The sequence below is a fragment of the Coturnix japonica genome, chromosome 1, assembly GCF_054131305.1.
Source record: "Coturnix japonica strain WE chromosome 1, WE-NBRP24, whole genome shotgun sequence".
Taxonomy (NCBI): domain Eukaryota; kingdom Metazoa; phylum Chordata; class Aves; order Galliformes; family Phasianidae; genus Coturnix; species Coturnix japonica.
Window position 1 is genome coordinate 149,083,932 of NC_140663.1, and position 26,198 is coordinate 149,110,129.

The 26,198-nt window shown below is 37.0% G+C and overlaps 1 protein-coding gene across 9 annotated transcripts in view; it reads right to left on the minus strand.

Annotated features, from left to right (window-relative positions):
- PCDH17 (protocadherin 17) overlaps positions 1–26,019 on the minus strand; it is an 85,901-nt gene extending 59,882 nt beyond the window's left edge. For 8 of the 9 annotated variants that reach the window (XR_014948566.1, XR_014948570.1, XM_085554157.1 and 5 more), the window contains exons 1-2: positions 25,485–25,863; positions 20,779–23,765 (exon numbers count right to left, since the gene is read on the minus strand). Coding sequence is in view for 7 of the 9 variants with exons in the window: in XM_085554157.1 (XP_085410283.1) it covers positions 20,779–23,388 (2,610 nt within the window). In the remaining 2 variants the exon portion in view is untranslated. Of the gene's footprint in view, positions 1–20,778; positions 23,903–25,484 lie in introns of all 9 variants that reach the window. The other variant, XM_085554151.1, reaches the window with a different exon arrangement.
- Between the last annotated feature and the right edge of the window lie 179 nt (positions 26,020–26,198).

Sequence of the window (26,198 nt, forward strand, 5' to 3'; positions counted from 1 at the left end):
AATAAATGGCTTTTAAATCAATCAAAATTTGACCAATTTCCTTTATATTGTATTTTGCATCTAAATAATTGTCTTTTTACAGTTAGTTTACAGCTGCAAAAGGACGACTGTAAATACTTGATAACCACAGATATCTGCACAACTTTGAGTTGAATTCTTTTTCTTCTGTTCTAAAAGTATTAAGCTTTATCCTGTTATAAACTACAGAAATATCATGCTTGTGATGATCTGTAACAGGGAACTCTGAAATCTAGGCAGTAGAGGATAGCTGTGTTCCTGTTTGATATGTAAAAATAAACATTTAATTTTAAGGCTACAAAATTTACAGTAATCTTTTACACAACAGATTACAGAGAGATATGAATGTCTATTTATTTATTCTCTAATTCCAGTTGAAGTGAGAGGTCATATACTTAAATTTTTTACACTTTCTATAGAAGTGCTATTACACATTTCAGTTCATGCATTAATCATATCTCTTAACACCGCATAGCTGTAATGTTAAAAAATAAGTAAGTGCTACTTTAAAAATTTATCAACAGCAAATAAATCCTTTGTTTTTGAGTAGGCAGCCCTTTCCAGGAAATTAGAATTTGGTCTGTCTGCTTGCCCTCCAGTCTAAGGTAGGTTTCAGTGCACCTACAGATAAACATCTGCAAGAAGACCTAATCAACTAGAATCCCTTTCCTAACAATACAGATACAGATACCCACACAAGATTCACACCATTCTGACCATCTAGCTTTAGGTTTGTTCTGCTCCTCAAGCTGCCTGCCTTCAATAATTGTGGGGATAATCTAGATGACCAGCAAGATATTCAGTTTAATAGTTAACACTAAACAAGTTGCATCATACCAGGAGGGAAGTGAATTACATGGAATTATAATTACCTGATTTAAAATAAATAAATAAACAAACACAACATATGTTACCCAAATTGAAGACTGAGGGCTGGAGTATCAGTTAGGTCACTAAGCCATGAGTTTTTACTAGGAAAAAAACCACAAAACATACTTCACAGAATGTCTACAAAACAAAACTGAGAACTGTCCATCATCCTAGATGAATACTGGAGAATTAAAAGTCTGTGTTATTGCTCTAACATATTGCACCTCCCCTAAAGAAAAGGTTTATTTTCACAGACTAGAACTAATTTATTTCCAGCAAGATTAAGTATATTATTTCCAGAGTTCTTTCAACTGCCCCCTAAAAATGCTTTCTTATATCTAACTTTCCTAATACGTGACTATACAGTAAATTTGAAGTTTTAAGAACACTATCATTACTGTGATGTTACATAAAAGTTCTTGAGGATTTGAGTACACACTTGTCAGTTTTACCTGAAGAATGAAGCTCATAAAAACAACATTTTGAAAGAGACCAGAATTCATACAAACCTCCCAGAAGCTACCAAAAACTGATTTAAAAAAAAAAAAAAAAAAAAAGAAAAAAAGCTGTTGTCACTGCTTTTCAACAAGTATCTTATGACTTCATAACATTACTTTTGAAGAAGAAAATAGAAGTACAGGCAAAGTAAACCTGTAAAAACTACACTTTCGGTATGTGGTCTTCAGATGTTACAATATAATTCACAGTCCAATGGTCTACCTTGAATAATCACTTGTTGACCAGTGTTTGCATGAACGTGTAGAACATCCTTTAAGTGCTGTTGTCAACTGTGTGGAAAACCACTCATTCTATTACACTTAGAGCTTCCATGTTAAGATGTAACAGTGTCTTTGTAAACTACAGTTATTGGTATGTATTATTCATACGTGGTGAATTCGGAATACAAAACTTCATACATGTAAAATAAAAGTGGTAAGGTTCTACCAATTAATTGGCTATAACTTCTAAAAGTTTAACTTAGGGAAAACAAAATGAAAAGTTATAGCCAAGAAGGGAATATCAAAACCAAATTCCTGATAAGATTCATTAGCCTTAATAAAACTCATAAGGGAAAAAAAAAATAATAATGAAAACAAAGCTCTCAGAACAGTTTGAACCAGTCTGGAAAATGAATTATGGGAATATTTTTAGCATTCCTGACATTAATCTTACATAGTTTAGGGTTTGGTTTTATTTAAAAAATAAAAAATAAAAAATAAAAAAAAATTGACTATTGTTTTGTGAAAGAATGGGCTTCTGCTTTCAAGAATTCCTATTATAAACAAAATTAAAACAAACAAACAAACAAACAACAAAAACAATGACAACAACAACAAAAACGTGCCTATTAAAAATTAGAAAATCCAGCTCTTTTCCTTCTTCTTTTTTTCTTTGTTTTACCACTATCCTGAAAATTTCTAACAAGCTTCAGTATATTTCATACCATTTGAACAATGTTGGACAACAATAAAAGAAAAAGCTTTCATTTTAACAGACCTTTCTTCTGAAAAATAAAAATAAATAAAAATAAAAAAACAGTTCATAAAGCCAATCTGACTGTAACATAAAAATGAGGAAAAGAGAAAGAGGAAGAGAAGGAGAAATGCAATATTTAAGTATTCTTGACAAATTATGTCCAGAAATAATAGTCACATTAGAGAAAGATGTGTTTAAAAAATGTAAAAAGAGCTAAAACATTAATCAGTTTTATGAATATTCAGCTACTAGAATATTCATAATTTTTTTTGTAGACTTACAAGAACAAGTATAACATTTTTAGAAATGATTCAACACAACTCTATTTTATGTAGATGTTCATACCTGAAACTATAATAAAGCAAGATGTCTTTGCCGACTCTAAATTCATTTTAATTAAACATTAAGTACAAAATGAAATGAAATATCTCTCCTTTTTATCAGATGACTACTTAACATCTACTTCAAGCCCTTTCCGCGTATTTTCTTAAGAACTTCCCACCCTTCCCCCAAGAAACAAATATCTTATGTAAGAACAATCATTTTTAAAGACAAAATATGTTTTGCCAAATCAGGTTTTGAAAGAGCAAACAATTGTCTTCATTTTGTTAGAAACAATATAGTATGATTTTTCACAAAGAACTCCTCCGTCTTCCACTTAGATCTATTGAGTGTGTTTGTTTAGAACAGTTGAAGAACAGTTTTTGATTTCACAAGACTTCTTTCATTAAGAAAAGGTACTACCTCAACATCAAAAATAAAATAAAATGTAAAAGAACTGAGCACAAACTTTTAATAAATGATTCCATTTTATCTGAAAGACAAAATTAAGCAAGCTGTTTTAACAACTCTTGTCCTAGTATGTGCTCTCCACTCTTTCTTTGAAAATATTTTTGAGACATAACTTATATGAATGTACATATTTGAGATGTTTCACACACTGCAAAATGAGTATTTTAGTGTTACAAGAACAGTGTATTTATGTGAATTTCTGACATGTATGACATTCTTCAAAAACACGTGGCAAGAAAACCAGTCAGATTCACAGGATCATAACATTCACTAGTCTGCTGTATGTTTTACTGAAGGATGCTGGTGTTTTCTCTTTCCCTTGTATGAGAAAAGCAAAATCGTAAGGGAGAGTTGCTGGGCTACTCAGTCAAATGGTTAGAGGGGCTTCAAGAATGTAAAGGTAGGACTCAGGAGACAGAAACTTTCTTTTTTTTTTTTCTTTTTTCCTATGAGTGGGGGAATACAGATTCTCCCCAGACAGCCTGATCCACACACTAATTTTCTCAGCACATACTACAGTTGTTACACATAGATGTTAATTTATTTATTTATTTTTTTTATTAGAGAATTTCTTTCAAAGTACCGCAGATAGTTGTATTTGTAGTACGGTATAACTGAAAACAATTATTTTTCAAGTTTTTACAAGACTTTACTCTGCAATGCACAAGGCACAAGAGAAAACAGAACCCAGACAACAGTGATTTAATGTAGTGTGAGGACTGGAAAACACAGCCCAGTGAAGATTTCTCTCACTTCATTGATGGTTGCACCAAGCCTGCATTCTGAAGAAGCTAAAAAGGTCACTGTAAGAGAGACAGTTTTTGTGTGGCCCTGGTAGATAAAGAGACCTGTAAGACAAGAGAAAGGGTGAGTTCAGACTGATCAGTTTTCCATGGATAAAATAAAGATAACTCCTCTGCTGGAGATACAGGATTCACATTTATGGGCAGACTTCTCATTAAGATAGAACTAGGAAAAAGTGTGGAAACGGAACCCATATCTTCCTTCTACTAAAAAGGGAATTAAGAAGATTTTCCAGATTGAACTCAAATTGCTGTTGGTCTTACAACGGTTTTTAGGCTTCTGAGCCTTATTTTACTTTGCAGTGCAGAACCATATAAGCGTTTAATGAAATTACCACAGTTTGGGAAGAAAATGTGCAGAGTTGTCAAATGGGACTAGAAAACTCTAATTGCAATATGAACTATTTTTTGGAGAATGTGTAAGATCAAAAGAGGTGGAAGAAGTGCTAAATATCACACCACATAAAGAGCTCTATCTGAAAGCACAATAGCTCTCCTTCTGCTATCACAGCATCAATAAATAAACCTAATGAAATTCATGACACATTATTGCATTGCTCTGTATTGCCCCTATTCATTTAAAAATGATGAACACATTTAAAATAATTCACAACCTGTCAAACGCCTGTGAGCAATGCAGTTAGACTGGAGCTTTAAGAAGCCTCTGTGAAGATCTTATGAGAGAGCTTGATACAACCTAAATCAAAGTGGAGATGGAAGTATGCGAAACCAGCATAATAACTACTTCACCTGAATCTATGAGTACAGTTGTATCCAATATATTTACACTGTTCACCAATGATATGTACTTACTGAAGCTGCACTGTCAATAAAAAGCACATTAAGAACCTTCTGAAAGAGCTTCCCTGTCAATTAGACTGCGGATACATTCTATTGCTCCAGTTTTCCTGTCAATTTAATATACTGGATCATATTAACAGTACTGGCTTGTCAATAAGGTAAATCCGAATCCTATTAATGGAGTTACACTGCCAATTTAATCGGCTTCCTGTTTATCGAGCTCCCCAGTATTTGGGAAAGCTGTAAAATGGGATTATAAGGTTAGGTTGCATGCATCTGTCTCTGTAATATATAAATATTTGAGGAGTTGTATCCTACTGTGAAGAAACACATGTAGTAACCTTATTCCTTTAATATGAACTTCAGACGACAGAATAGTCCTGTGGTTTACCATCACTGAGAAAATACAAAATAATCCTCATTTATCACATTATATTTCCTGCTTGCTCTTAGTAACACTGTTACAGAACGGTCTACATGTTTGCCAGAAACACAGAAGTGCCAAGAGTTGTACGCAATCCATCCCACCTGCATGAGAGTATCTGTACAAGAAAATAATAAAGAAGATAAAATATGTTTTAGCAATTAAATCTGAAATACTCAAAAAGTTCAATGCTTGATTAGTCCTTTTGTTGTGCTGTATAATCTCGATGGAATAGAAACTTGTAGCCATAATTTTAGTGCAACAGAGACCCCTGGAAATAAATAATATGAGGTAGTAGTTCAGGCATTAAAAAACAAGCAAACAGACAAACAAACAACAACAACAAAAAACAGCAGAAATTCTATTTAATAGAAGCCTTAATGAAGTTGAACATTAGTTGCTTTTTACCACATTCAATATTAAATAACTACTTTGACTGGATTAGCAGAATATACAACAGACCATTAAACTGATTATATTAAAACAAATCAACAAAAAAACAAACAAAACAAAAATTAAAACCTTTTACTTAAAAAAGAAAAAAAGAAAAAAGTAATTGCATTAGAATGTACTGGGCATTCTCTTATCAAATTGATTCTCTAGATCTAACTTGAAAATGTGGATTTAGAAAAACATGGTCCAAAATGACAGTTAAAGGTCAATGAATCAAGTTGCCAATTATATTTTCTGGTAGCAGATGGGTGCAATGAAACCTAATGATTGAATTTGAAACGCTTTAATGCACCTTTTATCCATGGCTCCCACCATATTGAGTTTACCTCAGTATTCCTAACAGATATTATGTTTACTGCATAACAAACTCAACCACGGTTAACTAACCAGATTGAAATCTGAACTCCTCAGAACATCCAGTTTATTGAAGAATATCATACCACAGAATCAGAATAACACTTGGGAGATTATCTTTGATATCTTTAGCCTTTTTTCACTTTTCACTTCAAACTACATGTTAAATATTAAGTCTCTAAGTTAACACATTAAAATTAGATGGATGTTTAAAAAAAGAGAAAGAAAAAGAGAAAGAAAAAGAAAAAGAAAAAGAAAAAGAAAAAGAAAAAGAAAAAGAAAAAGAAAAAGAAAAAGAAAAAGAAAAAGAAAAAGAAAAAAGAAAAAAGAAAAAAGAAAAAAGAAAAAGAAGCTACTGCCTTGAAATTTAAAGAGATCAAAGTATTTGTTATCATTTCAAAAACATTTTTATTCCCTTGCGTTTTTAACCCTTTCTTTTTCTGTGTGAAAGCAACCTTTTTTTTCTTTTCTTCACATACAGATATTCTAAGATACAATTGTAAATTGCTGGCATTTTTATTTTTAATGTTAATGCTTTTCTGAAAGCTCTTACTCAGCAGGAACACCCACTGAAGCCTATAAGAGTTATAGAATATATCTTATTCTTACCACTGCTGTTTTCTTGTTTGTAAGAGCAGTAGATCACAGATGTTTTCTGAACAGATAAAAGCTTTATAAAAACTGGAATGCTATCTGGTGGAGAAGATCAAATTATGGCTTTTTAACACTGACAAACTGTTTTGTACTCATAAGGTTCAGTAAGGGGAAGGAGAGAAAATATTTTAAATCTGTTAAGTTCATGTTAACACCTATCCACTATGTTTACCTTCTATCCAACCCATACTCTCGCTAAAAGCAACAATAAAACTCCCAGGAGTCATGACCTGAGGTCTAATAAAATCAATGGATGTTTTCAGTTTGGTTTCAGTGATCCTTGGATCAGACTGTTTAGCTCAATTACAGGATAAGTGAGTCTTTACATAGTGTGCTACATTCCCACAGATACATATGTTGTACGCATTGGAAAGCTGCAAAGGAGCAGGAATATTACTATGGTGATAGAAAGTGAAAAAAATTCTTATACATAATATTCCTTTATGCCAGCATATGGTCCTGTCAATGGATGACATTTAAACCAATTTGTAATGGCAGCAACAAGCATAGGTGATTAGCTTGGCAGAAGACACTGTACGTAGCAAAAGAGTCCAGTTCTATTATTCTTCAATTCAGTGTGAAAAATATTAGCAATGATTCCCTTAAATTTCTCAGGAATTAAAAAGCAAACTGCAGATGCTAAAACTTACAATAGTTTCTTCTCATAATGTTAGAAAAAGACCTACCACTAAATATGCTGCCAAAGTAATGGCTGAATTTATGACAGAATAGTAGATCATAAACCTTACAGCTTCACACGCCTGTGTAAGGAGATTTTCAACTATAAAATGGTGATGAGTTGATTTATTATTTGTGACATAAGATAAATAATTTAGGCTTGCACAAATTTTGCAAGAGGTTCTGTCCCTAAATATACCTTAAAGCCATAACATTCAGATGCCCATGATGAGGTACCTCATAAAATGTAAAGTTTGATTGAATACACCACAAATACAGTATCAATGGCCAAGTAGGCGTAGACAGAAAAAATAAGGTCTTTTGATTACCAAGCTCTGTATAACCATCCACATCTCTGTCACTTCAATGTCAACCTAATGCTATGACTTCATATTCTGTACTTGTTCTTGTACTTGTACTTGTTATGTACTTCATCTTCTGTACTTGTTCTATCAGGAGATAGAACAAGTAAAGAAGATTGTTATATTTCTCAAAAAGAATTCTTCACCTATAATACAACACTCACTTATACGGGGATCGCTACAGTAACTTCTGTACTCACAGGTAATTTAGGGTGTGAATTTAACATGTAAATTCTTATCAACCTAGGAGAAAATGTTCTGGATTACTCATCTCATTAAAGCTTGCCATACTAAGACTATGAAAGAAGATTTTATTGTTAAAATAAACCATATAGCAAAGGGTTCTCTGCAAAGACTGCAGGAAAAACAAACAAACAAACAAACAAACAAAAAACAAACAAACCTCATCTGTTCTAAACTTATGTTGGTTTATATACATCTAGGAAATTTCCACAAGATTCACCACAGACAGACTCAATATCTATACTAATATTTGACTGAGGTGTTGTTGGAATACAGTATTTATAGTATGGATTTGTCTCTATATTTAATTAGCTCAGCCAGCATTTGAGCACATTCTTTCAAATACAAATGAATGTAACTATGTTGTATATCATTTTTTATTCTCTTAAATATCAATTTTCAAAGAAAAGAGTTAATGTAACCTTATCTAAACAATGTCCACGTCACAAAAGTCCCAAACTAGTCTTCAGATGTTTGTTGTATGGATGAATTACCTTTCCAAATAGGAAAATAACTGAAATACAGCAACCATTGTGCAAGAAATTCTAAAGAAACTCTCATGCATTGGACAAGAAAATTATTTGTTAAAGTTGTTCTCACTGCCTTTCCTGAACATCAGAACCAATTATGTGTTTGGATGTGCTACTCCCGGCAGGTGGGTAAAGAGCCCACATGAAGCCATACCAACAGATTTCTTCACTGGAACTCAACACGAGAGTTAAGTACTCACCCACATGAAATGATCTCTGAAAGACCATTACCTGTACATGCAGTTCTACATGTATGCCCTTAAAACCTTTTCAGGTAGAAAATTTCATTTGGAGATGGATTAGATAATTTCAATGTAAAGTTACCCATTTACATAATTAAAGGTCATCTTATTCTATTGATGTTTCTCTTTAAATAAGCAGATTTGTGAATAAAACAAAAATATACAGTAGCAAGGCCTACAATATGGGCTTCAGTTCACATGCAGCTTCACCAATTTCACTGTGACTTTCTAATAATGAGTAAACTTAGGTCTGTTGATTGCTTTCATTTAGATCTTCTCAGACATAACAGTAAAATAACATGCTCTTCTAAAATATGCTGGGATCAAGAGTAAAATCAATCATCTATAAAAATAGAATTAGGATATAATTTCTAGAATGCCATTTATCAAACTTCAGCAGAGTTACTAAGGCCTACTATCTGAAACCCTATGTCTAAAGACTTGTAATAGGATTACTAATATAACCTTAACCATTACAAAACAAACATCACCAATATAATGATACCAATAGCTTTAACAGTGCATAAGGAATAGACAGTTACTTGCAAGAATTAATCTTCCATTTCACACATCTGCCCAAGGGAGTTATTGTAATTGCAAAAAATTTACTCTTAGACTGCTGAGACTCATAGTAATTATGTTTCTTTTTTTTTTAAAAATAGAAATAGCCACAGGTAGTAAAAGATTGGGTTTTGAGATAGGGAAGTGGGCATGCATTCTAACCTAAATTACTATGTTTATTATTACTAAAATACTATCTTTATTATAAAATACTATAGAAAATGTACAGCTCAAAATTTAAATTAGGACAAAATCTTTTATTTAAGTAATATCTTCTCCTCCGCTGGCTCTTCAACATGACTGCAAACAATTTATCTAAACATCTTTGCCAATATTAGCCAAAATTCCTGAGGATTATATTTGTTTAATAAAAGCAGTTTTCTTTTGCTTTACTTTTATCCAAAGAACACAAGCTAACAAGCAGGTCAGAATCTGGAAATCTATCTACTCATTCCTAATGTTATTTTGCCAGTATTGATGTAGGAGGGGATGAAGAAAAGACACTCCTTGTGTTTCTGCACTTACATTTTAAATGAACTAAAATTAAAGTTTTCTTCAAAATTCTGGAATTCAGTTTGAAACATGCAATTAATTAAAACGAGCTACTTGACAATTGAAGGAACTACAGTTTCCTTTACAATCACATTACTGTAATGATGGGATATGTATTGTTGAGGAAGATCACATATATGGTGGCCAATTAATAAACAATAAATAAATTCATCCATTTGTTCTGCCCCTTGCAATAATGTTTTCTGTTGCATCTGGAAAGAAGCTACAGGTAGTTCAGACAGACAGAAAACATTCACAGACAGATGAAATCATAACTATGTGATTAAAAACAAACAAACAAACAAACAAAACATCCCCCCCCCTTTTTTTTTCATCCCATAGATACTTTCTATGTTGTAGAAAAAAGGCATAGATTGCCACCATCTTCTAAAACACAGATAATGCATAGTGTTAAATAAATGAATAAATAGATATGCATTGCTTATTAATAACTCTTAATATTTTATTTTTTTTAATCTGGCTAAATAGTTGCTTTGAATCTGTGCTGCTGTCACATCTATGTATCTACACATAAGCAGTTTTATTATCTGGCATAAACTCTAGACATTCAAATAGTTTCCAAGGCTTCATGTCTCACATTTTTTAAAAGGCTTTTAAGTTCATTATTTCCCAAGCACTTAAATTCCACTACATTCTTATTGTCATTTGATCCACTGAAATGATGAAGAGATCAGAAAAGAACACACTGGGTACTTTACAGCTGTGGCTGGATAATCTTGCTCATGATCATCAAAGCAGGATTGTTTTTTATGATCTTCAAATCTGCATATCAAATTACACAAGTCTATGCAAAAGAGCAAAAATATCAAATATTCAGACATCAGGACTATCTCAATAGAGTACTAGAGAATGCAGTTTGAGCATAAGTGATACGAACAGCTTTTGCAGCTTTGCAGTGTTTTTAAAGTAAAGGAGAAAAGCAACAGGGAGCAGTTGAGCTAACACAGACTAAGAGATTCTGAGCTAAATTCTACATGTGCTTACGCATATCAGCAGCTCCATTCCTGTAAGCAATCCATTTAACTCAGTGATTCTATTGACCTAAATTAAAATATTCACAGAATAAGTATTCTAAGATAGTTCCTTGAAAGACATAGTAGAAATGCAATTTTTTTTTTAAAAAAAAAAAAGTTAGTGTCTGTAAGTCTCAAAATTACTTATGTACTGATTAAAGACATCAACTTGTTTTTTTCTGCTTTTGTTGGCAATAGTCTGTCCCTTAGTGTCAGTAGGAACAAAGCCCAATAACCTTGTAGTGTTTTTGTTGTTGTTTTTAACCCTTAAAATATTATACATCTTAAATATTTTCATTAAGTATGTTTAGCTCACATGGGTATACCTTAAAAAAAAAATAACAACAACAACAAGAAAAAAAACACAACAACAACAAAAAACCCACAACTGTGTTGTAGCTAAACATGCTTATCTGTAAGTGGTTGCTTAGCAATCAGCAATGAACAAGACAAAAATATAAAAGTAAAGATAGAGACTGACATGTTCTGTGTTTGAATCATGGCATTCACTAAAATGAACAGAGTAAGACCAACAGAAGTTTAAAACAAAACTCTATTAATAAAATAATCCATACAACTGTCTTTAGGAACAAACTATGCTTTCAAAAGCTACGAATTGTGATTCACTTGTCTGTTCTCAGTAAGAAAATCCTTTAGCTATTATTAAAAATACATTAAAATCCTTCAAAATTTTGATGAAGCCATTATTTACCTTTTGTTTTTAATTCAATTGTCAAGTGTGCTTCCAATGATTTTAAACACAGTATATAACTACAAAGCAAGCAAGAGTTTATAGCTTTGAAGACTTGAAATTGATTTTTAATGCACCAGCTTTCAAACACTACAAAGGCTGCTCTCTGCTGATAAAGACAGTAAACAAGAAATTGTCCTTTAAATGTTCCCTTTAATGCTTTTCTTTAATTAAAAATCAATCAAAAACAAAAACAAAACAAAAAAACCCCAGAATTGTGACATTAAAAAATTGAAATTAATACATTAAAGTGTTTAAGGATTTTTGACAGGCGATGCATTCAAACTAGAATGAAAACTTGTTACTTTTGTTTACTTCTGTCAGTTTAGAATTTTATATTTCTTCTTGCTTTGAACACTGTTCATCAAGAAATAAAAACAAGTCAAGATAGTTAAGCACTGAACACAGCTATTTTTAGTGTGTAGAAATGTTAAAATTGAGATAATATAAAAGTAGATGTTTTAAAAGTACTTAAGTAAAATGATTTTCATACCTTTGGGTTATTTTAATATATTCCTTTCCTCTAATCAAACTAAAGCCTATTTATGTAGATTAGTTATATCTAGAGTCTCATTTATCCAACCTGTATTTATCCTTTGATCACAAAGCTTGTTAACTTAAATGGTCTTTTATTGTTATGATTCGTTTTCCCATAATTATGCAGTTTAACTGCCTGATTTTTTTTGAATAAATATATGCAAACGTGCCAATCATATTCAGCAGTGTTATGCTAGATGCTCAATGAACTGTAAGAGCCATTTCAATACAATAAAACTGCCTGGAAGTGTTCCAGGGCAAGGACTGCAAATACCAGTAATCATAGTGTCACTGGAACTAGCACAGGCAAATACAAGCATGTCACATGTACCAATAGATGGCCTGAAACACTGCCTGAAACTCATTTTGCATGTCTATCACTGCAAGAACTTACAATGCATCGATCTGAGGTCCCACCCACACTACTTGTAATGAGAATACTGCTTTTCCCTTCCAGAGTCCTCCTCTGGCATGCAGCGGAGACTGCAGCACACAGCCACACAGCAGGGAACAGGATGTAATTAGAAACTCTTCTGTTACAGACAAGTATTTTATGAACCAGAGGAACTCTGGTTTGATGCATAAATGACAAAGGCAGTAGAAACTTCATAGATAGTATGAAATACTGTTCACTTTAAGTATTTACTTGCCTAGATTGCCTATAGGGCACAAAATTGAAAATAGATCATCATGGGGGTTCAAGCAGGTGCCATCTCCTCACTGCACCAAAAGTTGTAAACTGATCTTCATGCTGTCATGCTTCACAAGCAGCATTAGCAATTTGCAGCAACATTTCGGCATTATCTGTACATGTAGAGGGACTCAATTTTTAGGACTTAGGGAAGTATTTTCTTATTTCAAGCAACTGCTATCCTTTCTATACATTTAGCTCTGTAGTTGATGCAATTCAGTAAAGAGATGCTTCTCTTGTGACTTTAATAAGCAGGAATTGTATCAGAAGCCTTTGGGACTAAGAAAATATATGACTGCTCAAGGAGGTTATTTAAAGCACTACCTAATATCCTAATTAACAGGGATATTCATATGAATTTGCTTATTCTTGAATGTAGTACTTAATACTGAGCATTTTTTCTAAAACGTTTAATTATTTATCTATATCTTTCTCATAGGATTTACAGTAATTAATCCAAAATCTTCTTCTGAAAAAGACTACTGTAGAATAGTAATAATAATGATGATGATGATGATGATGATGATGATGATGATGATGATGATGATGATAAAGCTGTATTTAAAAGACCATGACAAACAAATTGCAAGGGCTTAGAATGCACCCTAGCTAAGATTTATTGCAGTCAGCATGCTCCTATATCCCATTGTTTCAGGAAAAGCTGCAACAAATAGTTAATCTCCTTGCTTCCCCCTTTAAAAACTTAATATTCAAAGAACACACTGCACTCAAAGAAATTTTTCCAAAATGATATTGCCACTCTCTTCCTAGTGTCTTTTTTTTTCTTTTACTTTGTTTTCTGTTTTTAAATTATTATTTTCCTATATAGGTAAGAGACTGCATTCCCCTGAGAGTTTTACGTTTTTCCTATATTCTCAAAACCTTTAGCATTAATTTCACCATTTCTCTACAGCTGAAGTGGAGATACAATTGAAAGCATAAAGCTCTCAGACTATCTGCTGTAAAAATTTGTCCCAACTGCTCTACTCTGACCTTTTGACTTCGATACTTTTAAAGATAAAAATGGAACTGTGTTTCTGCTCCAGTCAACAAATCATTGTTTAAGTTCTTTTCTCAAGAAAATTTCTACCTGTTGGAAAACACTAGTAGCAAAATGTAATTCCTTTATATTTACAGGCACTCCTCAATCTTGAAGCAATGTCTCAAGTCCTCTGCCATGCATCCTATATGTTTTTATTACAAAGAAAACAGCAGCCAATATATGTACATTTGCCGATAATTTGGCAAGGCATTTTAACTTTTAGAGAAACAATGAAGAAACAGATCAAGCAAGATCTTTCAAAAACATAGATGCAAATGTTACTCTGTATGTTAATGCTTCTTGAGGAGGAAGATAATAAAATGAAAACCAAATCCCAAATAGTTTACAGCCATATATTGTGACCAGAACATATTCTCTCATTCATATTTTTACCTTCTTAGAGAAGCAAGTTTGTACCTATGCCTTTTTATCAGCAAGTGATATTTTCAAATAGGCTAACCTAATTACAATTTTCCATGTATCAATATTTGCTGAATGTTAAGAATGTCACATTCTGCACATTTTTCTAAAATTTATGAAAACATATGAAAAAGGAATTTTGGTGATATGTTCAACTGAGTACTTGATTTCCTCTTGCAGCTGCACACCTGTTTGTGTTACAGTTCACATCATAGAGCCAAAATCTTCTAAATTCTAGTCTTGTCAATTAATGTCTGTAAAGATGCTGTAAGAAAACATCACAAAAAAGATGAAGTCTAAAAATAAAAGGCCTAATCATACTATTCTTAGTTGCACCCCTTAAGAATCTTAGTCACGGTTTACTTCAATCCACTGAAATAATTGATGAAGACAACATTATGCTACTGACTGATACCTGAGTAAAACCAGGCCTTCTCTTCAATGTGGATAAGAATAACAGAAACTTGGCCAAACCTGCTGTTAAAAGATTACTCATCAATGGATCAGTCATGAAAATTGCACTGATAATTACAATCATGTGTGAAATTTACCAGTTAAAGTTAGGAAATAAGAGTGAGCACCAAGATGAGGAAAGCTTAGACAACTTTAAGATCCATTGAGAGGTGAGAGCCAGTAGATGCTGTATGACTTGTCTCATCACTTATTTTAACTGTGCTTTCTACTACTCCCATAATTTATAAAACAGCAACTTCTAGGGAGACATTATTATTCTTAATTTATTGGTGACCGAAAATTCCTATCATGGCAGTATCATTTTCTTTCTTAGATAAGCGTTCTACTTCAGTTTCTTCAGTTGCCTTTCTACGTGTATTTTTATTGCTTCATATTACAGCATTTCATCTTGGAAAGTTCTTTAGATTTCACATGGACTTATATATCAGGAATGACCCTTTTGAAATAATGTTGTTATAAACAGTATTGTCAAGGAGATCAAGACCAGGGAAGTAGTAACAAAAAAAAAAAAAAAAAACAGGGCACAAATTCTGCTTCCTCTGACTATTTCAGCAACTGGACACACACTTTGCTCTAGGTTGTTACACTTGCTCCCAAAGTGAACACACTTTTTCACAGCATTATGCAATGGAAAAAAAAAATGGAATTATGCTTCACCCAAACACAGAAAATGTCCTGTCCTGCAATTCTTGTACAGCTATTCCCAGTACCAACTTTAATGAATAAGTAAACCTAAAACTACAGAACATACATACAAAATCCTACTAATTGCATACTGTATTTACATTCACAAGAGTTATTTTGCAAGACATCTGCCCTTGCCAGATTGTAAAAATTACCATTATTCATCTCAGTCAGGCTGTTCTGAAATTTCATTTCATGACAGTCCTTAGATATGGCCCTAGAATATATTCAAACATGTAATGAGTACAAACTTGCCAATCTGCAAATGTGTAGAACTGCCCCTGTGTCCTCTTGGTGTAGAATATTAATTTGTACTAGCTGTTGTGAGAGAGAATATTTGCAGCACGAGATACAGAAATCAAACTTAATAACTGATTTTACACAGGAATTTTAAAACACTGAGTACAACACAACTTCTAAAGGGAAAGTTGTATGCTTCTTTTTTTGCAAGACATTTCTGAGCTGAAGTTTCTCAGGGTAAAGCATGAGACAATACAACATCTAAAGAGAGAGCAGTAATAACATAGCTTATGATTTTGTTTTGTTTTGTTTTGTTTTGTTTTTTTCCCTGAAGATTACATCTTCTTAGGTACTACAAGGCACCTGACAATGAAGCTACACTGGGAGTTAAAACATCGTAAACATCGGGTGCCTGAAGTATTAAGAATGATCTGTACTTTATCTTAAAATGCTATGGGACTGCCTAGTACAGCAACTGAAGTGGTTCCCAGCTTGAGAGCTTCTTGCAGCACTACTAGTCTTTTTTCTCTGGGTTGTTTAGCAAAACCTGGGGACAGTATTTCCCTTATTAACTCCTGCCTCATTTCTCGAATATATATAAATCTCCTCAAGTTGCACTACAAGAATAATAAATAATCTCTAGTCTTTGTAGTAGACAGTTTTCTTCACTACTCTCGTGTCACTTTGAGGAATCTTTTTCCAGAACTTATATATTTAAGGAACCTATTTGTTCCCCTGTATCCATCCATTCTTATACTGCAGGAAAAGAAACTGTTACTTGTTCATGCAGGGAAAGGTTTCCCCATAACTAACACAAACTGATCATCACATAAACTTCTGTTATGAGAGCATACATGTGTATGTTTATACATTTTTCACATATATATACATATGTATGCCTTATATATACATATTTAATATATCTTCTTCAAAATAAAGCAAAATATTGTTTCTCTTAGTCAGATGAGTACATGAGTTTGATGTATACAGCAAAATTAGATGAACAGAATTTGCCCAGTGGGCTTCAAGATCTCAACTGAATAGATACTGCCTGTCAGCCATGTAGACACTCAATTTTCACCAGCTATCCCCATTTTTCCCCAGTAAAAATGAACAGTTTGGACTCCAAGTGATTGAAAGACTGCATGGAATACTTAATGTGGTGACGAGAATAGTGTAGTTCTTGTCTATATTTGAATGTTTTTCACTGAGTTACCTTTTGAAAGCACTGTTTCTAAAGTATGTTTAGAATGTGATTGCTGAAGTAAAAAACAGCAGAATGTGTTAATGTGTATTTGTTCTAACTCTACGGTGTGTTATTAACGTTGTTCTTTATACACATCAACCTCACATGCATGTCAAATTACAGTCTATTTTCAGAAAACGTAGGCAGTTGCAATTCTCTTATATGCCAATAAATGCTAGAGGTATTCAGAACCCTTGTCTATTTATCCAAAATTTTATACGTACCTGTAAGTGTGATGTTTAAATTATTTAATTATTATAGCAACAAAGGACTTCTCTGACTCACTTAAGCAACACATACAATCACTACAAGTAGCTGAATGCTACAAAGTAGTGAATAAAGACACAAGTTGTTAGACCTTGTGACTAGTGAATAACAGGTGTCACTCAAAGAGAGGGAAAACAACACTGCTCTCATATATATCCAGTAGTATTTTGCTTTTAGTCCTCTGGGGTCAGTCTGAAACATATAGCCACTAAGCAACAGTTTACCCCACAGGTATACACTGATATAAATTGTGCTCTCTGAAGAACAATTTCATTGGAAATCGCAAAGCCTACTGCTGTTAACAACCCCTACTGAAAAGGAGAGGAAAAAAAAAAAAAAAGAAGAAGAAGAAGACAAGCACTCTTATCAGGAGTGAGAAAATTTGGATCTTTCAGATTAATAAATTATTTGATATTAAATATTTACAGACTCAATTGCTCTAAGTAATAATATAACACTATGTGTATACATATGTATATTAATTGCATATAAGCATATTTATAGATAGATCTATAAATATATTTATATATAGATATATGAAGTTATAATATCTAACTCCTGCTACAGAACTTTGCCATTCTCACTTGCTGAGAAAATGAGTGAAGGAAAGAATTTTCATTGTATTAATAATATAGTGTAAGATTACCACAATTCAACAATATACCTGGAAAATAACTCAAGTGAATATTCGCTAGGGAACACTTGTACAACCATGTGACTTTCTCTCACTGAAGTAACTAAGAAAACTGCTGTTTCGAATTGACTAATGAAAGGAGATGATAAAGCAGCTGCTTGGATTCTGTATCTTTTTTTATCCACTGGTTATACTTTTTATTCCTAATTGTGCAATTTGCTCTTCCTGTGTTTCCTGTGATATGTTAGATCCACAGAGAGGAATGATCCTTTACAGCTTCTCCGTGAGCTTGCAGTTTGAATTTTATATGATGCAGAAATGGAAGAACAGACAGAAAGTAGCGTGTACATACTAAATTCAAATTTTATATAGAATTTACTATAGAGATGTAGAGATGGATAATACAAAACGTATTTCAGGAATAAAAAATAAGAGTGAAGAAGGATAGGATTTTCCCCTCTGACTACTTAAGTCTGGGTCTCTCCTGGACTGAAAACAACTGTTCTTTTTCACATGGTGGCTTTGTTTGGTTAATACAGTCAAAAAGAATAACATTAGCAAATTCATTTGAACAGGTGTTGACTGGGGAAAATGAGTGCTTCCTAATCTGTTCGCTGGACCATCTAAGTATTCCATGTTGGATATTCAGGAAGAACAAGAGCAAAATATTTGATACGTCTGTATGTGCTGTGTGGAGTTATGGTAGCATTTCCCACAGTTGCCATATCAAAAAACTCTTACAGAAACCACAACACACCTTTTTAAGGGAGGAAATTCCTCTTTTAGCTTTATATAGACCTCAGGATAAATAAATAAGTAAATAAATAAATAAAATCATGACTGATTATACAGTGAACACTGTAAAAAAGGTATCATATTTTCCATAGGGGTTTTACACTACAATTGAATGTTTACTACTCAGTAGCATCAATACATGAATTAATTGCTTCATATAGGCATTACATGGTTGTAGAAAAGTAAAATTATTTGGCTCTTAGTAACTATTACACTTGTCAGTAGGTTAAAAAAAAAAAAATAAAATCTTTTTTTCTTAGCACTCTGACCACTCCATTTTACAGTAAAAAAAAACGTTGACATTACTTAAACATGTGTCATTGAAAGTTATTTGTCTCATAAAGCATGAATTATAAATCAAATTATCTCTGGTTGCGCCCTAACCTAAACTCTTTCCTGAAGTGTCACTTTTTGTTAAAATCAATTCCAGATTTTACGTATTGCTCTGCTCACCTAATTGACAGCAACACAAATTCATGATAGGCATAAAATGAAATTGTTTCTGTGACACAACTCAATTCAATAGTGGGTTGAGGATTAGTTCACAGTGACCTTGTACAAACAGCCTTTACTTTCTCTTTTCTTTTTTCTTTCTTTTTTTTTTCTTTTTTTCTTTTTCTTTTTTTTTTTTTTTTTCTTTTTTTCCCCCTGTCAAAAACATTCAATTTACAGGCTATCAGTTACTGGAATTTTTGTTACTTAACTTTTCAATTACTGACGGCCACTTCTATTTAGTTTAAAATGTTAGATGCAGCTGGCAACTAGAATATTCGGTGTTCACAGACTGCAGGGTAGCATAACTCAAAGGTACTAGGAATTTTCTTTTGGTACATCAAGTGTCTAAAGTGCAACTTCTTTCCCACTAGCTGCATACACAAAGTGAGTCTGTGTCACTTCTGATACACTCAGTTCATTCCCCTATGACTCAGAACAGCGTATTAGGAGACCACAGGACAAAACAGATATGACATTTCAAATATATTTAATAGCCATTATCCAGAGCCTGCTTTCAATCCAAACGTTAAAAATCACTTTGGAACATTCCTGTAGTATTTGAACATTGAGCTGCATTAATCATGAAGCAATACTTTAAATTAAATCAACTGGAGCCAAATTCTGCCCTCACCTTCATTCTGTGAGTTCATTGCCCTAGAATATGTCGTCTGAGTTTGGACTACCTGCTAGAAATTAAGTCAATTGATTAGCACCCTATATCCAATGGTCCAAATTCTGCCATTTCTCACATTCACAAAAGTCAATAGAGGACAGTATGGATATAACTGACAGCAGAATGCAGCCCAGCTGTAATTTCTAAACGTAATTTCTTGGGTAGAAGACAGAGTATGTAACTCTTTCAGTATAAAGCAATAATCAATATTGACTCAGGCTACTGGAAATCTGACTAGTTGTTTTGCTGTTTTATGACAGGAGACGTCAGCTTTGTTGACATTTAGGGATAAGAGGAAGTCACCACATACATTTTTTTTCTGCTTGACTAAACAAAATTTTTGGTTGCTTATGGGGAGAGGAGGAGGCAATGGGGCCCCAGTCATACTGTTCTGTGTCAAAAATAAATATTTATGTATATATATTCTAAAGAAGGAAATAAGAAAAATAAAAAATAAAAACATACATCTTGAAAAGAAAGCTCATATTTACATACAGGATTGGAGGGCTATAATACACTGTTGCAATAGATATCCTCAGTGGGTAGAGTTTCTCTCATGTCCTGTCACTACAGATGATAAGATTGCTTTGGAAACACCCTCCCCCCTCTCCAACCCCAAACCAAAGCCAAGAGAAACCTGTGGAAGGGCCTGCCTATATCTGATGATCTTCTGGGAAATTACCCCCAAGTGCCCCAAATGTATTAAACGCCTACCTGCACTCTCACACGCACCTCATTTACACTGCTGTAACTCCATTTGTTTCTCTGGGCACTTACTTTTGAGTCACACAAGAAACACCTGTGTAACAGCAGAATCAGACACATCAAATGTGATCTGTTTCCACTTTTATTAAGTTCACCTCTCTTTAGTGACTTGGGTTGGTCCCTTCAGTGGTGCCTTACAGCAGATTTCACTGCAGACAAAACGTAAAGTTAAACCAGCGTCTAAAGTGAGGTCCAGGGTATTCTAAAAGTCTCCTACCTGAATTATGGACATCCGGCTCGGGGGAGCCTCGCTGGCGTTAGTCCCTTGCCCTGTGAAGCTGGTGTGGCAGCCCACATGTCCCTGGGGTACAGTCAGGTTGTTGGAGGCGGGCTTCAGGTACATCACCTCAGACCTGGGAGAGCTGAGGGGCAGGCGGGTCTGGTAGTCAAAGTACATGGGTGAGGTGGCCAGGGATGGGCTGCTCACCACGTTCATGACATTGAGGGGGCCCCGGCTGTCCTCGCCCTCACTGGGCACCAGCATAATGTCATTCTTGCTGATCTTCTTCTTCTTGCCCTTGCCCCCTCCACTGCCACTGCCTCCTCCTCCCCCGCCACTGCCTCCCCCTCCTCCCAGCTGAGGGTGGCTATACTCGGCAATGCGACAATTATAGGTGCGGATCTCCTTGTTCTCTCGCTTGCACTTCACAGCAATAGTAATCATGGCAGCTAGCAAGATGATGGAGACAGTACTCAGGGTCACAATCAGGGGCAGTGACAAGTCCCAGTGCGGCCGCCGATGCTGCTCGCCATTCACCTGTGGCTCGCCAGCCTCGGGTAGGGGCCCTGCCAAGGCCCTGACAATGAGTTTGGCCACTGCAGAGAGGCTGGGCTTGCCATGGTCACTGACTTTTACCACTAGTTCAGCCACAGGGCTGAGCTCCTCCCAGTAAGGGTGCAAGGTGCGTATCTCACCGCTAGTGGGGTCCATCTCAAAGAGGTGCTCCTCATTGCCTTCTACAATCTCATACGTGAGGCGCCCACTCTCCCCAAAGTCACTGTCCAGGGCACGAACGGTGCCTACAGGATAGCCCACCCCAGCATTGCGTGGCACCTGCAGCTCAGCAGTGTCATTGATGAGGGTAGGCAAGACAATGAGGGGTGCGTTGTCATTGACATCGAGCACGGTGACACGTACTGTGGCATTGCTCTCACGGTGGGGTGAACCTGAGTCCTTGGCCAGCACACGAAACTCAAAGTGCTTTGTCTGTTCATAGTTAAAGCTCCTCAGGGCATAGATAGCACCATTGGTTGGGTTGACGGAGACATAGGTGTAGATGGATACATCACCCACGTGCCCGGGCAGAATGGAATAAGAGACTGTCCCATTTTGGCCCAGGTCAGGGTCTTGAGCCAAGACAGAGCCCAAATACTCTCCAGGGATATTGTTCTCAGGCACCTGCAATACATAAAGATTCTTGCTAAAGCGGGGTGGATTGTCATTCTCATCAAGGATTCGGACAGAGAACGATTTGGTGGAGTTGAGTGGGGGGTTGCCCCCATCACGTGCCACAATGGTCACATTGTACTCATCCTGCGCTTCACGGTCGAGGGGCCGGTCAGTGACTACAGTGTAGAAGTTGTCATAGTTCTCCTCCAATGTAAAAGGGACAGCTCCAGGCCCACCACCACCTCCTAGCACCCGGCACTGGAGCTGCCCATTCTTACCCGAGTCACGGTCAGTGACCCGCACAAGGGCAATGACGGTGCCTGGTGGGGCAGCCTCACTCAGTGCTCCCTGGCGAACAGAGACAAAGCCAATGGTGGGAGCATTGTCATTGCGGTCAATGAGGCGGACAGTGACTTTGCAGTGAGCAGGGATGGGGTTGGGTCCTAGGTCTCGAGCCTGGACATCAATCTCTATAAGACCACTCTCCTCATAGTCCAAGTTGCCCTTGACACGGATGAGGCCACTCTGTGGGTCGATGCTAAAGAGGTCACGGACACGATCCGGTGCATAGCTGCTGAAGGAGTAGAGCACCTCACCGTTGGTGCCCTCATCAGCATCAGTAGCATTGAGGTCAATAACAGCTGTCCCTAGTGGTGCATTCTCTGGTAGTTCAACCACATAGGAGGCTGCTTCAAAGACAGGGCTGTTATCATTGGAGTCAATGAGGCGTACATTGATCTGCACCGTGCCCGAACGTGGTGGGTCGCCACCATCCAGTGCTGTCAACACCAGAGTGTGGTGGCTCTGCTCCTCACGGTCTAATGGCTTCTGGATGACCAGCTCCGGAAACTTTGTGCCATCACCACGGGACTTCACATCAAGAGAGAAGAGGCCATAGTCATCACGGGTTAGAAGGTAGGTGCGCAGCCCATTGTCCCCAGCATCTGGGTCATGGGCACTGGTAAGGGGGAAGCGGGTGCCTGGCGCAGCATTTTCTGAGATGTCCATGTCCACCTGGTCAGAAGGGAATGTTGGTGCATTGTCGTTCAGGTCCTGGATCTCCACTTTGATCATGCAGATCTCCTGGTCATTGGCGAACACCTCAAGGGACAGTTGGCACTTGGTGCTGCGCCGGCACAGTGCCTCACGGTCGATGCGTTGCTTGGTGTAGAGCAGCCCACTCTCCCCATCCACATCCAGGAGGTGAGGGGCCGAGTTCTCCAGCACCCGGAAGGTGGACTTGGGGCCACGGCCAGGGCCACTGCGCTCAGCAGGCTGCAGCCCACCACCTGCTGCCCCCGCTGCCAGCCGTGCATCGCGGCCAATGTTCCCAATGACCGTGCCTGCTCCCTGCTCCTCTGGCACTGAGTAATTTAGGTTCTTCAGTGTCAGGGCAGGAGCCCAGCAGAGGAAGAAGCAACAAATGAAAAGGTACATCCCCGAGCAGGGGTGGGGGTGGCAGCAGCTGCAGCGGTGACCAGGGTCGTCCCCGTCTTCTCTGCCTCCTGCACTAGGTTTATTCTTCCTCCTCCTCCTCTGTCGGCTCTCTTTTTTTTTTTTTCTTTTTCTTTTTTTATTCCTTCTCACTCCCCACCCCTATATTTTAAGTTCCTGAACCTGTTGCTCTAAAACATCTGCAGAGGCACAGGATGAGAGGCAGCAAATGGACCATGTAGCTCAGAGGGAGGGAGGGAGCAGACGGAGGGGGGCGGCGGGGGAGGGGGGAGTAGCTCCAGCAGCGTCTCAGGAAGTACTCGCCGTGACTGAGGTCCCCTCACAGTTACTTCGGCCGTCCAACTTCGGCAGTGGGAGGACTGTAAAAAAATCAGAAAATTTGCAAAAGATCTTCTCATCCAAGCAGACGAAGCGTTCCTGATCGCTGAATGTCCGCGGATGTACAAAGGATAATAAAAATAATAATCACAAAAAATTGGCGGTGGTGGTTGTTTTTCTAAAAAAAATGATCAAAAAAATTTTTATTTTTTTTGTTTAATACGTGTATTCATATATACATGGGAAAAGGGGATAGTGACCACAGGTCTATAAGCAGGGGGAGAAAAACCTTATTTGCTACTCATCACTTGTGATGCGATTGATGGAGTGGAGAGATGGGTGAGACAGAAGGGAAAAAAGTCTCAGCTTGTTGGAGAAGCCCTCTTCGTGTGCAATGAGAGGCAGTGAAATGTCTGATTGCACCGCGAGGCTGTTGGCTTTCAGGGAGTGTTTTGCTGCATTTAGAGATCTAATCTCGCATTGCTTGCGGCGGAGAGCTGCATCTCGCTGCCATTGGTATTTCCTCGGTTTCCTACACTCTCACTCTTTCCTTCCCGAATCAAAAGGCGAGGGCATGAGAATGGCAAAGCAGAGAATAAAATAAAAAATAAAAATGAAAGCAACTAACTAGTGTCCGGATTCACAATTCCCTTTCTCTCTACTACAAGCCTCCCACTCTCCTTCTAGGGTAGGGGAAAAAGAAAAAAGAAAAAAAAAAAAAATCAAGAAACCCACCAGCTCATCATCACCATTAGCAGCGAACATATATCTTTCAAGAGCAATCACAGGCAGCACTAATCAGATGCACGCTCTGGTTTCTTTAAGACAGGCCAGCAGCTGCCGCCACCACATCCTTTCTGTGTGTGTCTATGTGTGTGTGCAGATGCGTGTCTGAGGAGCTGCACTTTTCTCGCTGCAGTTTAATCCCAGTTTGCTTTTCTCTCCAGTCGAGAGGAAATCAACAGGCAACCCATGGCTGGACGCATAGATTAAACAAGAGCTCGAGAGAAAGGGAAGGACTGGGGGGGTGGGGGAGAGGGAAAAAAAAGAAAAGCACCACACATACACACACACACACTCTCTCTCTCTTAGTCTCCCTCTAAAAGGAAAACAGTCTCTGTATTCACAGGGCTGCGCTGTCAAGTGCCTCTCTTTTCTTTCTATACAGCATCTCCTCCCAGTGACACTGCCACCCAGTCCGCTTCATTCAGGGGAGGGGAGAGGAAGAGAAAAGAAATCCCGGTGGTGAATAAAGTGGCAGGTCTTTTAATCGCCTGATTCACCTATATTAAACCTATGCAGCTCTGTGGCGGGTGTGATGCATTTTTGCAGCCCCTTCAGGCTCTTGTAGTCTCTCCAAGCATCTCAGTAATAGTAGGAAGAGCAGCAGCAATGCCAGATGCGTTTGCCCTGTCTGATTTACCTTTCCCAGTAAATACTGGGGAAGGGCAGCTCAATTTTGTTTCTGATTCTTTTAACAACTAAAAATAAATGAATGGCAGAAACCAAATGCAGGTGTTCCAGTCTGCTGGATGAGTCAGATCCAGCGGAACAAATCACATTCACTATCTCCTCATGTTCCTCCCTTCACAGACATTAGTTGCAGCTTCTCCCTAACGCTTCTCTGACTCACTCTATAGACAAAATAAATAAATAAATAATAAGATGTATGTTTTGGAGGGGAAGGGGGAAAGGGGGGGGAAAGAAAAAAGAAAAGAATGAGAGAGGGGGTGTCAGATCCAGCTACACTTTTACTATACCTCTTTCTCCTGGAGACTGAGGATCAGGAAAACAAGGCTGTTATCCACGCACTGGCACTGAGGCTCGTCTGTCTCCTGCTTTGCTGAGTGTTTTTAAACCACCTTTCCTCAGTGTTATGTGTGCAACAATCAGAGCTCTTTCAGATTAAAGGAAAAAATAAAAAGGAAAAAAAAAAAAAAAAAAAAGTAGAAAACACCCCAAAGCAACATAGGTTCCCAACACACAGCTCTAGTTCCGAGTCTCAGTCCTGCACTGCTTTTTCTCCTTTATTTGAGTCCGGACCCAAAGTACAGAGTTAATGCTGCAACCTGTGGTGGAGAGGCTGGCGAAAGCCAAAGCGAAAACACAATTTCTTCTCTGCCTCATTGGTGGGTGGCCCCTCGCAAACAGACGGTCGCCAGCCTTAGCCAGACAGCACGCAAAAGGAACGCCGACTCCCGATAAGCCAGATCCATGGCACCAGCCGCCCGCAGGGAAGTGGAGATGCAGGGAAAATTCAACAGTTGGAGCCGCTCTCTGCCTCTCACTCCCCCCTCTTTTTTTTTTTTTCTTTTTTTTTTTTTTCCCCTCCCTGTTCCTCTCCGCCTCGCCTCCCTCACTGCAGCACTAGCGGGGCTGCCTCTCCGCGCTCTCCCAGCGCCGCTCGCCGACTGCCTCTATTCACCTCACGCCGCGGCTTAAACATTGATACGGATTCCCCGTCAACCAATCGG